The 17,781-nt window shown below is 34.9% G+C and overlaps 1 protein-coding gene across 2 annotated transcripts in view; it reads right to left on the minus strand.

The window, feature by feature from the left end:
* Positions 1-4,664: 4,664 nt before the first annotated feature.
* LOC129942272 (serine-rich adhesin for platelets) overlaps positions 4,665-17,781 on the minus strand; it is a 123,910-nt gene continuing 110,793 nt past the window's right edge. The window contains exons 4-12 of one of the 2 annotated variants that reach the window (XM_056051134.1): positions 15,750-16,357; positions 13,987-15,620; positions 12,744-12,884; positions 11,537-12,304; positions 9,497-9,619; positions 8,767-9,428; positions 7,983-8,706; positions 7,813-7,909; positions 4,665-5,172 (exon numbers count right to left, since the gene is read on the minus strand). In XM_056051134.1, the coding sequence (XP_055907109.1) occupies positions 5,085-5,172; positions 7,813-7,909; positions 7,983-8,706; positions 8,767-9,428; positions 9,497-9,619; positions 11,537-12,304; positions 12,744-12,884; positions 13,987-15,620; positions 15,750-16,357 (4,845 nt within the window). In that variant the 3' untranslated portion in view covers positions 4,665-5,084. The remainder of the gene's footprint in view (positions 5,173-7,812; positions 7,910-7,982; positions 8,707-8,766; positions 9,429-9,496; positions 9,620-11,536; positions 12,305-12,743; positions 12,885-13,986; positions 15,621-15,749; positions 16,358-17,781) is intronic. The other variant, XM_056051135.1, reaches the window with a different exon arrangement.

The following is a 17,781-nucleotide window of genomic DNA, read 5'->3' on the forward strand; positions in this document are numbered from 1 at the left end:
TTAAGGTATGAATCATTCATCATGACTTTTATAGTCTCTTACAAAAAATGAAAAAAGTTTAACAAGCTCTATCTTTAATGTCAAATCCATGACATAAGAGAAATGTCATCGTTCGTATTTTAAAGCTATTTAGACGTTTGAACTTTTATTGCATAAGGAGGTGTAAATTTGACAGATTTTGATTAAAATCTCCTTTTAAATATAGTTCTAAAACAGATTATGGAAAGAATCATTCCCGCTGTAATCAATATCAAAAAAGTTAACGAATGTTGTAATACCGATTTCTGAAATGAACGCACTCACCAAAAATTGTGACGTTTAGAGATTTTATTTAAACATCTTCTTCAAAAACTCATCTGCCTAACGAGATTATTTAGTGACATTTAAGTTTGACAACAGCTGTCAAAATAACTGATATATATGTATATTTTAAATCGAATTACATTCAATAATTTTCTGCGTTCACTTGGTGATTTTGTTTAAGCATCAATAAAAAAGCTCTGACATTCACCAGATATGATAAAAATCTTTCTTTTTTTGAACAAATTGAACACCTGTGTTAATAGGTTTTTTGAAGATAAAGCTTTGTGTATTTAACACATTTTATCGGAATCAAATCGTAAGCTTTGTTATAATATGTAGTATGTTATTATTACTTTGATTTAGGAAATGAATCACTTTATTTGAGTAAAGAGTTATATTAATCATCGAAGTCTTAATCAATTTTGTTTAATAAAGTTACAAACTTTTGATTAGAAATGATTGGCAACAAGTTTTTTTGTTGATTTATTATACGTTATTACCATTTTTGGTAAGGTTATATTTTTCATCCCACATAGATAAATAGTATTAAATTTTATTAAATACGTACAAATCAGTTTGGTTCATTTTGACAACATTCAATGAGAGGTTCAACCTCAGATTCAAAAATTAGTTTACCTCAAATGCAACAAAATCTTTTACAATACAAATTTCTACTATTTTTGAAAAATTCTTATTTTGGCAAACTGACCTACAAATTGACCGACTGACTGACTAACTAAATAAATAACTGACTTCTGACTGACTAACTGACATACTAAAAGGCTGATTGATCAATTGACTGACTAACTAACTGATTGACTGCTGAATTGAATACCTGACTGGGTATCTGACTTACTAGGCACCTTACTAACTTACTGACTAATTTATTAACTAACTGATTAATTGATTGACTTATTGACTGACTAACGAACTAACTGACCTACAAACTGATTGGCTGACTGAATAACTGACAAAATGAATAACTGACTAACCGACTAACTGCCTACCTGACTATCTGACTAACTAAATAAATGACTGACTTGTGACTGAATAAATGACTGATTTGTGACTGACTAACTGACATACTAAAAGACTGATTGATTAATTGTCTGACTAGCTAACTGATTGGATGTTCAAATGGTAGACATGTGCATTCAAAAGGACACAAAGCGTCCACAGGTTTTCTCAAAACCCGTCTCTGTCTATCAACTCCTACTCTCACCTCCCCGTAGTGAACATCGGGTGCCTAGTACCTCAACTGGAGATTGGGTTCCAACCCCAGCAAACGAGAGAGGCGGAGACAAGTGTTTTCACTAAGGCACCTCACCTTATCCAGACGGCAGTAGAGGAATTCCCGAGATGAAATCCATTGTGGCGTCTACAGTTCCAGTAAGGTTGAACTACTTAGTTAACAGCTTATAGGGCTTTTACGACTTATTCGGAGCACAGGCCAATAGAAGCGGTTTATCCGGCTCCGCGTCCATAGAAGCCATAGACTGCTAAAAAGCAGACATCACCGCTATCCAGCAAATACGATGGGATGGGTCGGGCAAAAAGAGGATGAAAAACTGCGATATTTACTATGGAGACTGCTATCGTGAAAACCAACAGCGCTTATTTGGATGCGGCTTCGTCATTGAAGCCAGACTTAGGTAAGAAGTCTTGAGCTATAGGTGCAATACCGAGCGCCTCATGACCATACGCATCAAGAAAATATTCGGCAACATTAGCCTGATATGCTCTCACGCCCCCACAGAAGAGAAAGACGACAACACCAAAGATATGTTCTTCGAGCTCCTAGACAAAATATATGAACAGTGTCCTAGCTACGATATTAAAATTGTCCTGTGCGATTTTAATGCCGAGCTAGGAAGGGAAGACATCTTTGGTTAAATAATCGGGAAGAACAGCCTGCACGACAACACTTCCGACAGCGAATTCACGCTCGTAGATTTTGCTGTGGGGCGAAACGTCATGGTAGCCAGTAGGCGTATTCCACACCTCAACATCCACAAAGGAACTTGGACTTCTCCAGATCAATCTACCGTCAACCAGATTGACCATATTGCGATCGACGCCAGGCACGCTTCCAGCATCATGGATGTCCGAACTTTCCGAGAAGCTAACATCGACTCGGACCACTATCTCATTGAAGCCAAGGTAGCACTTCGGGTTTCCAGACCCAAAGCAAAACAGGGAGCTACTGGGAGAATGTACAACGTGGAACGGCTACAATCGCAAAAGATCGCCAAATCCTTTTCCGACCGAGTTAGAAGTAACCTCTCTCGAAGTTCCCTACTGCCAACACAACGTATCGAAAACCAGTGGCAATATTGCCAAGATGCAATCAGAGAAGCAGCATCTGATGTGCTGGGTTTCAAGCAGCCACCTAGAACCGAAGGCTCCAAAGACGAAAGTGGAAACATCATAGTGGAACCGCAGTCAATGCTGAGAATATGGAAGGACCACTTCTGCAGACTGTATAACGGCGACGACGAACCGAATTCTGCTTTTAGGCAGGACGATTCATTCAACATAGACGACGAAACCCAACAATCCCGTCCTCCCGACTTAGACGAAGTAAAGATTGCCATATCTAAGCTGAAGTCTAACAAAGCCGCTGGAGCAGATGGCTTGAGTGCCGACCTCTTTAAAGCAGCTGGAGATAAGTTGGTTAGGAACATGCACCAAGTTATCTGTAAGATATGGTCAGAACAAAGCATGCTCTATGACTGGAACCTCAGTATTGTTTGCCAATCCTGAAAAAAGGAGACCTCTTAGTTGCACCAACTATAGAGGAATCAGTCTACTTAACATCGCCTATAAAATCTTCTCTGCCATAATATGTAAACGTCTAAAGCCCATCGCCCAACAAAGTACATGCTGTCGTCAAGAAAGGACATACAACACCGACGTCTTGGTCAAAACGTCACAGAAATTCGTCTACCTTGGCTCCGCTGTAAACGCAGAAAACAACACCAGCGCTAACCGCTGTTTCTTTGGGCTAAGAAAGCAATTGAGTGGTAAAGTCCTCTCTCGAGGGACGAAAGTGTTGCTATATAAGACCCTCATCATCCCCGTCCCGCTATACGGTGCAGAATCATGGACTATGACAAAAGCTGATGAAAGCACCTTGGGTCGGTTCGAGCGAAAAGTTCTTCGTGTAATCTACGGTCCCGTATGCATCGAATGGGAGTGAAGGAGAAGATGGAACGTAGAGCTGTACGGGCTGTGCAGCGACGTAGACTTAGCCAGAAGGATAAAAGTCCAACGACTAAGATGGCTGGGTCACGTTGAGCGCATGACAACCAATACTCTGGGCCGGAAAGTAGAGTATCTGAATTACTAACTGCCTTTCTAATTTACTGACTAATTGATTGACTAACTGACTGATTAACTGACTGAATAATTTACTGACTAACTGACTGACTACTGACTGAAAACTGACTGACTAACTGACATACTTAAAGACTGATTGATTAATTAACTGACTAAAAGACTGATTAACTGACAAACTAAGTGATTGACGGCTGAACTGACTGACTGAATTTTCTGACTGCCTAACTAACTAATTGACTGCTGAACTGACTAACTAATTGATTGACATTCTGCTTGGCTGATGAACTGATTGACTGTCTAACAAACTTATTGAATTAAAAACTCAGGTTGGTACCAACAAACTGGCCAAATGACTAACTGAGTGACTATCTGACTTACTAGCTGACTTACTAACATACTGACTAATTGATTGACTAACTGACTGATTAACTGACTGACTATTTGACTGACCAACTGACTTACTAATTGAATGACAAACTGACTCACTAATTGACTGACAGACTATTTGAATGACTAACTGACTGATTAATTATTTGACTGACTGACTGCCTGATTAACTAACTGATCGATTAACTGATTGACTAACAGATTGATTATGATGATTGACTTGCTGAATGACTGCTGACCTAACTAATTCTTCGTCTGACTTATTGAATGAAAAATTCAGGGTTGGATTAACAAACCAAGCCTGAATGACTTTTCAATCACTCAATAATCTATTTGAGCTGTGAAAGCTAAAGAATTGCTGATCAAAATTATATCCTTAGAGAAATAAAAACTATGTTTATTTATAATTTATTTATGTAGTTTTTATTAATGAATTTGTTGATGATTTTTTTGTTTAATACATAATGTAAAATTCGTTAAATACTAAAATGTATGAGTATCATTTTTAATTGTTAATTTTAATACATTTTTTTGTAGTTTTATATTTTTTGTTTAAATTGTTAAATAAATCATAATGTTTTGTTTTTAATGTCAATGTTATAATAATAGCATATTAAATAAAATATTCTTATAAACTATTTTATTCATAATTCAAACAAAAATATTTGTTATTTCCTAACACAAAAAGAAAAATAATAATAATTAAAACTTAAAAAAAGAAGCAAGGAACTTATAAACTATATAAAATTTTGTTCACAAAATATAATAGTTTTTTTTTGTTTTTAATTTTATCTCAATCACATTATTGATTAAATTGATGTTGTTTTTATTGTCAAATTGGATAAAATATTCCTTTTTGATTAGTTATTAATTTAGTTAGTAGATAAAATCGTTTCTTCTGTCGAAATTTCTGATTTCTTAAATATTTTCTATTTGTCAAAGAAATCGTTAAGTTTTTCATTTTTTTAAAGTATAAATAAATTCATTTTTGTCATTCTTATGTTTCAAATCTGTTTCTGGATTGAAGACGAATTTCGATAACATATAATTTTCTATCACTTTCGATCCTTACTGGAACGTTTTGTTGTTGCTGCTGTCTTTAATGAAGATGAATGAGTTGATCTCTGGATGCCTTTATTCTGACTGTTAAGAGAAAATAAAATAAAATTAAAAATTAATAAATTTTACTTTTAGATCAATGCTAAAAAGAGGAAATTAAGTTCAGAACACTACAAGAGTTATTTCTAAAAATTATATTAATTTTTTTAAGTTAACTAAATTCTACTTTGAAATTAAACTAAAAATTTTGTATGTTGATTTTTCATTTCTGTGGTTCAACAATTATTTTGTTTTTTTTTGTATTAGACGAGTAAATGAAGATCCATTGATGTTGAGCCTGGTAGATTCCAAAACAACAATTAAAAAATAGAGCATGTTCATAGCCAGTTAAATAAACAAATAAAAAAAATAAACTATTAGTGTGCTGCTAAAATGTAGTATAAACAATTATTCTAATGTTTAAATAATTAACAACAAAATATTAAACTATAAAAGCATTACTCTTTTGTTAGATCTTGAGAGTAAATAAAGCAGTATATTAAAAAAATAAGCTTACACAAAGATTTATGAGGAAAAGCTTGCATTTGAGGAGAGTTTAAGTTTGTGCAAGCTTAAAATGTCTCTTTAAAATTCATTAGCTTATGAACTTATCAACTTTAGTTACCTTAATTTGTTTTAACCTTTTTCGAGGTCTATAAACTTCATAAGAACTTAAAACCTTTCAAAAGCTTCACGCTTAAATTAAGCATTCTCTCAGCTCAGAGCTTAAATTAAGTATTTTCTCAGCTTTAAAAAAGCTTTAAGTTTCAATTTGTTTTTCAATTTTAAAAAAGTTGGATCGAAAGTAAGACACAACGATTAAGGGTTTTGAATTATTTAACACAAACTAAAGGTACATGAAGATTGATAGAAATTTATTATGCTAAAAGGAAACGAATTATTACTAAAATTGACTAAAAGACAACATTTTTTCTTATTAATTTTGTGCTTTAGACCTGTTTATACCAATAAATAAATAATTAAACAAAAATACATTTTATTTCAAATATTTAAAAGAAAATAAGTTTTCTGTCATTTAATTTTACTCAAAATAAATGTGTTTTAATTGTATTATACCAATTAGAGACACTTGTAATTTTTGTAAAACTGAAGTAGTTTGGTATAAAAATCTAATGAAAGTTACATAAAATTCAGCAATAAAGATGTTGAATTCAGTGAATAAAGTAGTATAAAATAAAAATGTATGAACTTGAGTCGAAAACGCATTTTAAATAATAACTATTATGGTTTTACTATTTTTTGTGAAGGTGTCATTATTTCATTTAGTTTATACCAATCGTTCATTGTAATCCTGTCTTGTGTCAAATCTTAATGTGAAAGAGGCATAAGTTGCACAAGTAGTCAATTGTTTGAAAACTATTGAAATGAGACTTAGAACGATTCAAACTATTGTAAGAACTTAAAGCTTTTAAAACTTTATACCATCTACTTTTTTTAATGGGATTAGTTCAAAGTGCCGTATATATTCTTAAACATATGAAATGGCAGACAATTGGTGATAAGGTAGTTTGATGTAAAATGAAATAAGAATAAAAAATGCTACTTCGTTAAACGTTTGTTGGTATAAACTGGTCTAAATGGTTCTACTTTTTCTTGAATGTGACTTTGTACAAATTTAACATCAGATAACCGTCGACAATGTAGTTTGTTATACAGTAAAATTAGACTTAATTAAATTAGGATGAAACTCAAATTAGTTAAACGATAATTGGTATAAACTGGTCTAAATACGATTTAGGATTATGATATGAATAGGATTTTTTTGACTTTATAAGCAGAAAGTATATTAATTTCAAAAGGAACTACAAAAAAGCACCATGTTATATGTTATGTTATTGCTTCTAAGAAGAAATCAGTTAATTGAAAAAAGAAAGAGATAGAAAGAAAAAAACAAATTGATTATCCTTACGCGAGGAAAAGTAATAAGATTTCCATTTTATGCGCGGTGGGATGATGCTTTAGTGTGTTTTATTTTTGTTTGCTTTGTGCTTGAACCACTATTTGGTCCTTTGTTTAACAATTTTTGCAAAATGGATATAAAATGGAATATTTTTCTTTGGCTTTTTTTCGAACTTAACATTTTTTCATCTGAAAGGTATTCGAAAATGTTTGTGCTTTTTTTTTTAAATTTTTGTTTGCAAGGAAAAGCAGGAAAAGTGAGTGGTGGTGTTGAATGGTATAATAAAGTGTGTGTTTTAGTGTAATTTATTTTTGTGCGTGCATTTTGTGCATATTTTTTAAGGCCGTGTTAAGAGTGCGAGATCCTTTTCGAAAATGTGTATGTCTTTTGTTTTTTCTCTTAAAATATCGATATTATATTCCTCTGGCTATGAACATGCACATATCGCAAATGGATTTGTTACTCGATGTACTCTTCGTGCCAATGATGGTCGCGACATCTGTTGGCCATCCTCTGAGTAAAGCTTTTGTGGAGCTTTTGCAAAGCTTGATGGTGTGGCATAGAGCAGATAATTATCATAAATATTACTAACGTCCGAATTTCGTTTCGGAGGTTGGTAATATTTTGTCGGTAGGAAGGTAAAGGATGAAGTTGAATTTGTAAGAGAGAGCTTTTTCTCTTTCTTCGGTTGGCTTTGAGCTTTTAAGCGTTTTTTACGCGGTGGCGGTATAATACGCGTAACAAGTGGTTGTTCTAATACGTACATCAAAGTGTCGGAATTGTTGCCGCCCGACGATGACATTGTTGCCGATTTGCTGCCCAAGGAACGATGGGGCCTGCTCTCCGATTGGCTAGAATGACCTAAACAAAACAAAATGCAAAAGATTAAGTTTAAATATGTGAAAGCTAATATTTGTTTAGGGGGAATTAAAACCTTTTGATCTTGACACGCGTTCCGTTGAAGATTTGCTTGGTTTTTCGTTCTCGGATGTTGCTCGGGTGCGACTCGATGCTTTCGTGCTACTCTTTGATTCCACTGTGGAGGAGTGAGAGCTTCGCTTGTGTTCCACATCGGATTTCGTTGCTGCATGATGTGAGCTTCGATGTGAACGACTGTGTGGGTCATGACTCTCGACACGATCTCTGGTCGATGATCGTGGGGTGACCTTGTGCCGATCGTGGCTTTCGGTGCTGCTTCGTAACGACCGCTGCTGTGATGGTTGGCTATGACGATGATGTCTCACCAACGCCAGTGGTTCGTCTTTCGTTGAGGATCGTTTTACCGATTTAGTGATCCTCGGTGTTATGTCTTCGGTTGAGCTTGTGACTGATCTACGTGATTCACCACTGCTCGATCGGTGTTTAATGGGGCGAATAATTGACTTCGACTTAACATTGGCATATTCGACGCTTTCGCGTGATTTGGAGCGTGATCTTTGTGCGATTGGTGTGGTTGGCAAGCTATCCCCGGACGATGCGGACGAGGGTCGGTTTGAAGATTCTCGGACAAGTCGGTGTGCGGTTGTGGTTTTCGCACGAGTAGCTGTTTTGCTAATTGATTTCGAGAACTTCTCATCTATCGTTTCGAGGGGTTTCGATGATCTTCGAGAGATGGAACGACGTCGCAGATCTTTTTGGGCAGCTTCATCAGAAACGGCCTAAAGATAAACACAAAAAGAAGCTGTTAAGCTGTTTTTTTGGTGACAAGAAGAACTTACCTTCATTGTTTGATCAGCAGTCTTGGTCATCTCATCGAGGATCATCTCGTCGCGTTCCAGATCTTTTTGTCTGCAATATGGCTGCTTTATATTCTCATAAATCCCATCTGTCTGATCGTCAGAACTATATACAGGGCTTTTACTGCGCTGTCGTTGTTTTTGTTGTTGCTGTTGCTTTCCAATAGATGGCGCCACAATAGCTGTCTTAGTTATAACTTGTGGTTCCACTAAAATTGGACTATGCCGAAGTAAATCTGGCTTATCACTTGGCATGCTCCATTTATTCGATGTCAATGATGATCTCTCCTCTGTCTTAGACGATGATGATAGCTTTCGACTTGGCAGAGATCTTTTCGATATTGTATTGGTAAGTTTTGGCTTTGTTATTGATCTTGTATCGTTAATGTTGGTGGTGGTGTCACTTGATCCCATTTTAATTCCAAAGTAAGATAATTCATGTTCACGTAGTTTTCGAGCACCACGAGCTTCTTTGACAATTTTCAAATTTTCATTTGCATCTGACGACGTTTGAATTATTTGTGGTGCAACAATTTGATTCACTGATGATGACGATGATTTTGTTGAAGTTTGATGATGTTGGGAATGATGATGGTGATTTTGTTGAATATCGATTTGTTTATTTATCGATGTACTTTGTTTCACTTAAAAAGATTTTCGAAAACATCAAAGGTTTAAAATATGATTCAAAATTCAAAAACTATAAAATTACCTGCTGCTGTGGAAGATCGTGGTTTGGCAACGGGTGCCTGCATACAAATTAATTCTGGCTTTTTAATTGTCGGTGTCAAAGGTGAGTGCAATTCAATACTCATTATATTCGATTGGGGAACTTCTATAAAAAAAAAAGAGACAACAAGATAAAGAATTTTATTTAAATATTCCTTAAGTTTTATTCTAACTTAAAAATTTTGCATTGGAAATGGTTTTGTTTTTAATTTACAGAATGACTTTGAAATAAAAGCTTTAGTATTTATGTATGATTGGGATCAATTTAAAATCTTTGGTAATGAAATTCTCAGGACATGAACTAAGCAATGGCTTTCTCAAGAACCCAACATCAATGTTTTTGACAAAATACACAAAATTTACGGAGGCTTCATTTATCTAAGGGTCCGCTGTCACGGCATACGTTTGCAAAATGAGAAAGGTGGGACACTTGTTCCTTTGCCAAAAAATTATAATTATAGATAATGGCAATCCACCTGCAAGTTGAAAAGCGACTAAGCTATTGCGTAAGGATGACAGCTGTCAAACAATTGTCATCTGTCACTTCCATGAATATAGTGGTTTGTGATTTCTGTTGCTATTCAGAACTGACAATTATGTTCAAAATATTCTACAAATAATTTGTATTCAAATATGATTAAGCGTATGTCTTCTATTTCTGCATTGGATGAAGCTTCAAGCTGCTTTGACATTTGTTTTACCAAAACCAATTTTATAACATATTTTATTTGTCATTTAAGACAAATTTCTTCACTTCCGAATTTTCAGAAAATGATGAAATACAAAATTACCAATCTATAACCCCATAAGTTTCTTCTTGGTCTCGTCGAAATCGAAATTAAAATCGTCTCATTTTCGGGTCCGTTCTCATTTAACGGTATTTTGCTCCTGTATCGTTGAATAATTTGTTTGGGTATTAACCTAGAAACTGCCAAACATAACAAAATGGATAATTCTTTTTAAAATGTAAGTTTTTATAAATTGTATCAATATAAAATCGGATGCCTTTAAAGTCTAAGCCTCGGCTTGAAACACAAAAACGATTCGTAAAAGATACTGGTACAAATTTTCCCTCAAATTATATCTAACAAAATTTAGAAAAATCTATACATTGTAAACCTAGCATTTGAAACTTTTAAACTCCTAAAGCTTTACCTTCTGATCACAATGGGTGAAGCTTAAACCTTAACAAAAACGCTTGAAGAAGAAGCTGTCATAAAAAACGCTAATTTTGAGGCAAAGGACTGTGATGCTTATCTGTCCGCCATCTTAGTCAATGCAAACCCCCTATTTGTCTTTGGTTTCTAGGCAAAAGTTCTTAAATTCATTTAACAATCCCAAAGCAAGTCCTTTTCAAAACCTAAATGAAGACGATTGTGTTGAACGAACCCATTCAAATGTCAAAAATCAGCACTAGATTCCTTAACTATCCATATAAACCATACCAATGTCAAAAATCTGAGCAGTTTGAAGTTCAAATTTAAAATTCAGCCAACTTGCACTTCAGCTTCAGTTTCGGCTTAAACTTCGCATTTTCGCGCTATGTGTTGTATACGAACTCTTCAACTTTGACAGTACCACAAACTTCAGCTTCACCATTGTGATCATCCAGTTAGAGATATTTCTTTCTTCTGCTTTTGTTCAATTGTCAATTTATTTACTTAAATGGAGACAGAAATGTAACAGAAGCTTTAAGCTCCATACCCTAACGTCGGGACTTTCTTATAATGCTTAAGAATCAACAATACAAGTTTTTGAAATGAATTTTAAGGGAAATGAAGTTAAAATTAAAAAAAATTAAGTATTAATTAAACAAAAATTAGTGTAGCTATAGCGCCCACTTAAAACCTTGGTGCAATCATTATTTTTATGTGTACCTTTAGTAAAAAGTGCAGCAAGTCCTTAAACAAAAAATAAATATCAAATAAAAGGTTTAACCATCCATCTCCACCCCAGGGATGATCTACTCCTTTCACAAACAAAAAAGAACAACAATATCAAAATCTCAGGAAACACATCTTACCTTGATGAATTTTTGTAGCAGTTTGAATTTTCAACTCGTTTCGTTTGGCTTTAACACGACTCCAGCTGCCTGAAAGTTCAGTAGCTTCAAAGCCTCCATCATCATCATCATTATCATCATTACGACCACGGACAACATCATCATCCTCATCGTCTTCGTCTAAGTCACCAACAAAATAACCCTTGACTTCTTCATCAGCTCGAGCACTATCATCGCTGTCTAGTCCAGCATAATCGTACATTCGTCTTAATTGTGACAACTGGTGGCTGACAGAATTCGTATTTGAACCGACAACTTTAAGTCTTGGTGCTGCAATAGGCTTCGACGTCATTGTTGTCGTAGTCGAAGTCGTCGAAGAACTACTTTCAAGTTTATCCGACAGATGATGAAGATGATGATAGCTATAGCTGTTGATTTCCGTAGAATTATTATTATTAGTCTTAAAGTCTCCTCCTACTCCTCCTAGTCCTCCATTCAAAGACGACGCATTGCCTGCCTTGGTTATATGACTGAGACTGGAAACATGCTTCGTAGTAATTGAAGCCATGGCAGTTTCATGTCCACTTGATGTATTCGAAGATATACTCAGCCTTCTCATGGCCTCATCGAATTGATTGGCCGAACGTAAAGTCTTGATTATAAGTGGGGTAGATTTTAGGCTTTCCTCTGTGAGTTGTGGTGAATGTTTGTTTAGAAGAAGTGTCGATACTCCAGATGTTCCATAGAAATCTTTTTGAAGTTGTTCATCGTAATAAGTCTTTAAAGTACCTGAAATTTTTGTTGGTTGTTTTTGATTTGGTGTGGGTTTTTTTATTTTTTTATTTTTCTTTACGGATTTTTATATTTTGGTACAAAGTGCTTTAATTTTGTGTGCTAAGTTTTTAGTTTTAAAAATTTGTGATCCAATTACTCAAAAAACTGAGGGTTTTAGTAAAGTGTCAGTTGGGTTAATGTGTGTTTGTATTATTAAATAGTTGATCAGATTTCATGCAATTTCAGAAAAGTTAGTTTAAAAATATAAAAAGGACGTAGATCATCCCAAAAACAAGGACTAAACAAGAATATCAAACAAACAGTACTCTACAAATAATATCAAAAAACGTCAAAAAGAGACTAAACATAGAAGACATAGAACACCTTCAGGCAAATCTAACTAAATATCTACTAGCAGTAAATAATAAGTATTTAAACATTTAGAAACAAGTACCTGATGTATCAGTCCATTCGTAAGGCGAGTTTGAGAGATTTAAATTGATTTTAGTTGAATATCCAGTTCCTTCTTTACGTTCTTCAACAATTCGAACTCGTTCGGCAACCGATTTTGATGAAACTGTAGCTTCTTTAAAGTCTGGAAGTGAAAAAGGAAGTATTTAAAAGATAATCGAAAAAGCTTTAAATGTAGATATTTTCATAGCAAAATCCTCAACTGTCAGATCAATTCTATTCAAATAAAATTGACAGTATTTGACAGTTATTCGAAACCTAATTTCTTTGAGCTTTTAAAGGTCTGACTATTATAGGTGTAGCACTTCTAATAACAACTTTAAAAACGAAATGATTCTGTTCAAGTACTTGTGTCTAAGTTTTTGTATTTTCGAACAAATGATTTTGACAAACAAATGTCAGAAAGCTTTTAAAGCTTAAAGTTTTCAAAAAATTGACAATATTTTGAAAACAATACATTTAAGTCTAGAAAAATGCTTTCTAAATTAAATTTAGTTTCTTTAAGTTTTTAAAGCTCTGATCGTTATAGGTTTGGAACCTTTCCTAACATTTTTGAAAGCTTAATGCTTTTGTTCCAAACTTTTATCGATTTCTTACAATTGGTTTATTTTGGATAAACAAATGTCAAAGAGCTTTCAATGCTTAAAGTTTTCAAAAAATTGATCAATTTTCACACAATAGTTTGTGCTTTTTAAAATCCAATCAAAATTTCCTCTTAATTTAACAACATGTTCTAACAATGGCATCGAAAAAGCTTAAATTAAAAAATGTTGATAAGAAAGTACTGTTAGATTGATTCTATTCAATTTTGTTCTTAGTATTTCGATACCAATTAATTTAAGTTTAGGAAAATCCTTTCTTAACTAGCTTCTAAAAGCTTTTAAAGCTCTAATTTGTTTTTGGCATCATTTCTTTTTCTTTTGTTCAAAACATTTGTCAAATGTTGTGTATTGGTATACTTTCAAAGCCTAAAGTTATCAAAATATTGATCAATTTTTCTTTTCAATTAATCTCCACACAATTTTATGGCCAATGATATAATGGCATAATTACTTAAAGGCTTTTTAAAACTTAATTTAATTTTCCACTGAATTTAAATTAATAGAGATTTCGGTGTATCCAAATTCAGAACTACACAATTCTTCTATTTTCACAGAAGCTTTCGTCATTCTGCTAAACTTTGCTGTTTGTTTATTTTTTACTTATTCTAGCTTAACGCAACTTACCTTCTTCAGTTTGATCTCGTTCTCCACTGAAACCCCTGCTGCCAGCTACCGGTTTCAATTGAACACCCCACAGAGCATCCGAACTCTCGATATTCTCCCCCAAATGGTATGGCTTCGGTTTAGGTGGCTTATTCTTTAAAATTCCTCTTATTGAAATTTCGTCTTGATGTTCGTCACCATCTCGGCTCTCAGAATCAAAACTTCTATCTAAGCTTATTGGAATCGAAACTGTGACGTTCTTTTTCTTGTCATCAATAACTTCTTCATCGATGTCTAAGTGTCCACTATCTCCGCCGTATGATACTTTTCGTTCGTCACCAAAATGAATTACTGGAAGACCATTTTTATGACTCGAATCCATTGAGGAGCTGCTGCTGGTTGTGGTGGAGCTGCTGCTGGTGCTGCTGTTGCTACTACTGCTGCTTCGTCGTCTTCGACGGAAATTATTCGATGGTGGTGGCTTGCCATCGGTTTCGACAATATTTACTCTTCCCGATTCGGCGGCGAAGTGAACTTCTGTCTTGCAGAATTCAACTCGTTTCTGACGTCGAGAATTGTCATCACTGAATCCGGAATTTAGCGGAGAAGAATCTTTCGAATAAAATCCATTCAAATGGACGGCAGAAGTTTTTCGCAGATTCTCACGGACATATTGACTTTCGTCGACAGCAATCGAGTGTCGTTTCATTTCTGCTGATTCTGCCTCGGACTGAGGTTGTGTTCGATTACGCAGACGTCGTTGGACCATTGGACGAGGTTTGCTCTCGGAACTTGAAAGCTTTGCCTGCTCTCCAAATGTAATGACAGTAGCTCTAGCTGAAGTATTAGCTGAATCTGTTGTTGGAGACCAATTGCCCAGATCGCTAGATCGTCCCAAACCGCTATCGGTAGAATTTTCGAATCTAAACATGCTCTTGTCATCTGGTGGGGACATCTTTTCGAAACCATATGATTTTCGTCGAAGATGCCATTCAGCCGACGAGGTATCCTTATACTTAACGCTTCGCGATTCCAGGCTATTCGTAGTGTGAACGGGTCCATTCGATCGGGGCTTATACTGAAATGCAGTATCTGTGTTGTTTGTCACTGCCACAACTTTCTGCGGAGAGTCTTCACGTTCAGCCTCGAGTTTTGTCACAAAATCATCTTTATACAATGATTCATCACTGAGTTTCTTTAGCTTTCCGCGGATTTCTTTCAATGACTCAGCTGTCAAAAATGAAGCGGTTTTCTTCCGAGCTGTCAGCGGGGACACCGATCCACTTTTCCCATTCAAAATATTATCCAAAGCTACCAAATCTAGGTGGTTATTTCGCATGGCGGTACTCAAGCGACGACCATTTTCTAATTCTTCACGAATTTTCGATACACTCACTGAACTGGCGGGCAAATCAGCGGGACGCAATCGAGACGTTTCTGCAGCTGTTGTCGATGGAAACTGAAATGAACGTCGTATTTTTGAAACTCGTCGCCATTCGGCGGGTTCATCATAATCCTCATCACCATCAACACCATTACCACTACCACCAATACCATTGCTGCCACCAACGCCATCTGAATTTAAATTCTTTGTTGACAGGTCGTCTGTTGAAATAGAACGCCCTCGCTGAAGTGTCACCGATGATGATGGTTGCCTGTACACGCGTGTAATTAAGAAAAAAGAAAGAGAAAACATACAATTACTCATTTTTGTAAAGGAGACAACAAAAAAGTGACTAAGTATTGAATTAAGTAAATCTCCTTGTTCCAAAATGTCAACCTACCAAGTAGTTTCTCGTTGGCTGTGACGATTTGACGACAACGTCGTTGATGATGAGTGAAGTCGATCATCGTTATTGTCGTCACAAACAACGCCACCAACATGATCATGATGATGATGATCAACATCATTATCATCATCTAAATCCCGACTACAGATATCTATGATTTTTCCACTACCGACACTGCTGCCACCTACATAAGTATCTGTCATTATTGTGGGCAGATCATATCGACTGCTGTCGTAACAAAATGTTCCCGAACTGGTAGTCGTAATTTGGCGGCTAGATACGGTTGGGGCAATAGTAGAAGTCGATGACATCGATGATGTTGATGATGCCTGTTGCAGGAGTGCTGCTGCTGTCGCCGTTGTCGACAACGACGACGTCGCTGTCAAATCGTTATTTTGTTGTTGTCTTGATGAGGATGTAAGAAATGAATGCTGATGGCGCTGTGGTCGATTAAACGTTCCTGCTGCTGTTGCTGTTACTGATGGAGAATTAACCGTGTTGCTGTTGTTGTTAGATCTGTGTAGGATGGCTTTGTTTTGACTACCGCTATTATTTAGGCTGCTGCTGCTGCTGATACCATTTGTTATGCTGGGTGTGCTTTTCTGTAGAGAAATTGAATACAACAAGCAAAATTAAAGCAAAGAAATATGGTTAAGGTATAAAGTTAATGTATCTATGTCAATTAATTAAGAATTTAATTTTTTTTAAATTGGGATTGGCATTCGTTTTTTTTTACAGACATTAACTTAAAAAAAATAAAAATCTTCTATCGATTTGACATTTAAAGTGACACTGATCCAAAAAGAATGTCATTGATGAACTTTTACCCTCGAAATGACACTGAATTTGTGTTTTAGACTTGAAATGGAGCTTAGACTTTAGATAAGATTAAATAGTCTATAGGTAACTCTGTCGAATTTGCATATTGTAAAAAGTATTGTCCTTAGGTTGTGAAGACAACTTTTAATTAGTTTTTTTGTTATTGTTATTTTTAAGTCCAAAACAATAGTTTATTTTTGATTGTTTGAAAATTTAAACTATCACTGATCTTCGTATTTCAATATTGATATCAAAATTATCAATCAAATACGTATGAATATAGCCTTGAGGGATTTCAAATAATTGTTGGTTCAGATTGTCAATTTATTGAATGTATGACACTTTTTGAATAAGAACCCAACTGTCAGAAACTGTTTGAAAATTGAATTGAAGAAGAAGGGCAGTTCCCGCTACTCTTTGTTCAAAAACATACATTTTTTCGAACTGTAGCACTAAACTGAAAAATTGTTCAACAATATGCGTTTCTCGTTTTAAGCAGAGAACTGGGCTGTCAAAAAATGTTATCTGTTTCTTTTTTATTTCGAAATTGTTTAGAGCGCACTCTATTAGCTCGGAACAAAATTACTGAACCAATGTAGTACAATGCTGAGTGTGCCTGACTTCGTTTGTTTCGTTTGGTATGAAAGAGACAGATGATTTTTTTTGATATTCACAATTAAGTTGGTCTTTTTTTTCGACGATGCAAAAATTATCATTATTCATAACTGTCGAAATATTGGGATCTTTTATGATCTCTCTGAACGTTGTCATTATTTGACATTACTATTTTTGACAGGTTTTGAATAAATGGATCAGTCTACTTAATCATGTCTTAAATCAATAATAAAACTGAATGTTTTTCGATTCACTGGTATCTTGCCACTTTTAAATAATTTCTTGTAAATTTTTGAATATTGACATTTGATTATATGATCTTGTAAATTTTTGAATATTGACATTTGACTATATGATCACCGATATGTCCTATGAGCAAAGATCAGAAAGCAAAATGTGTGAACTCCAAGGGTAACTACCCGGCAAGCTATAAAGGCCGCCCAGTTGCCAAAAAATTCCAAGAGTTCAGAAGCAAAAATACTTCTGCTAGAGACAAACCCAGAAACACAGTAAATAACGATTTAACTGCTGAAAACAATAATAAGAAGGAACGGCCTAAAAAGGCTGTTCAAAGTAAAAGCGGTGAAAAGAA

Source organism: Eupeodes corollae, chromosome 1 (assembly GCF_945859685.1).
Source record: "Eupeodes corollae chromosome 1, idEupCoro1.1, whole genome shotgun sequence".
NCBI lineage: Eukaryota > Metazoa > Arthropoda > Insecta > Diptera > Syrphidae > Eupeodes > Eupeodes corollae.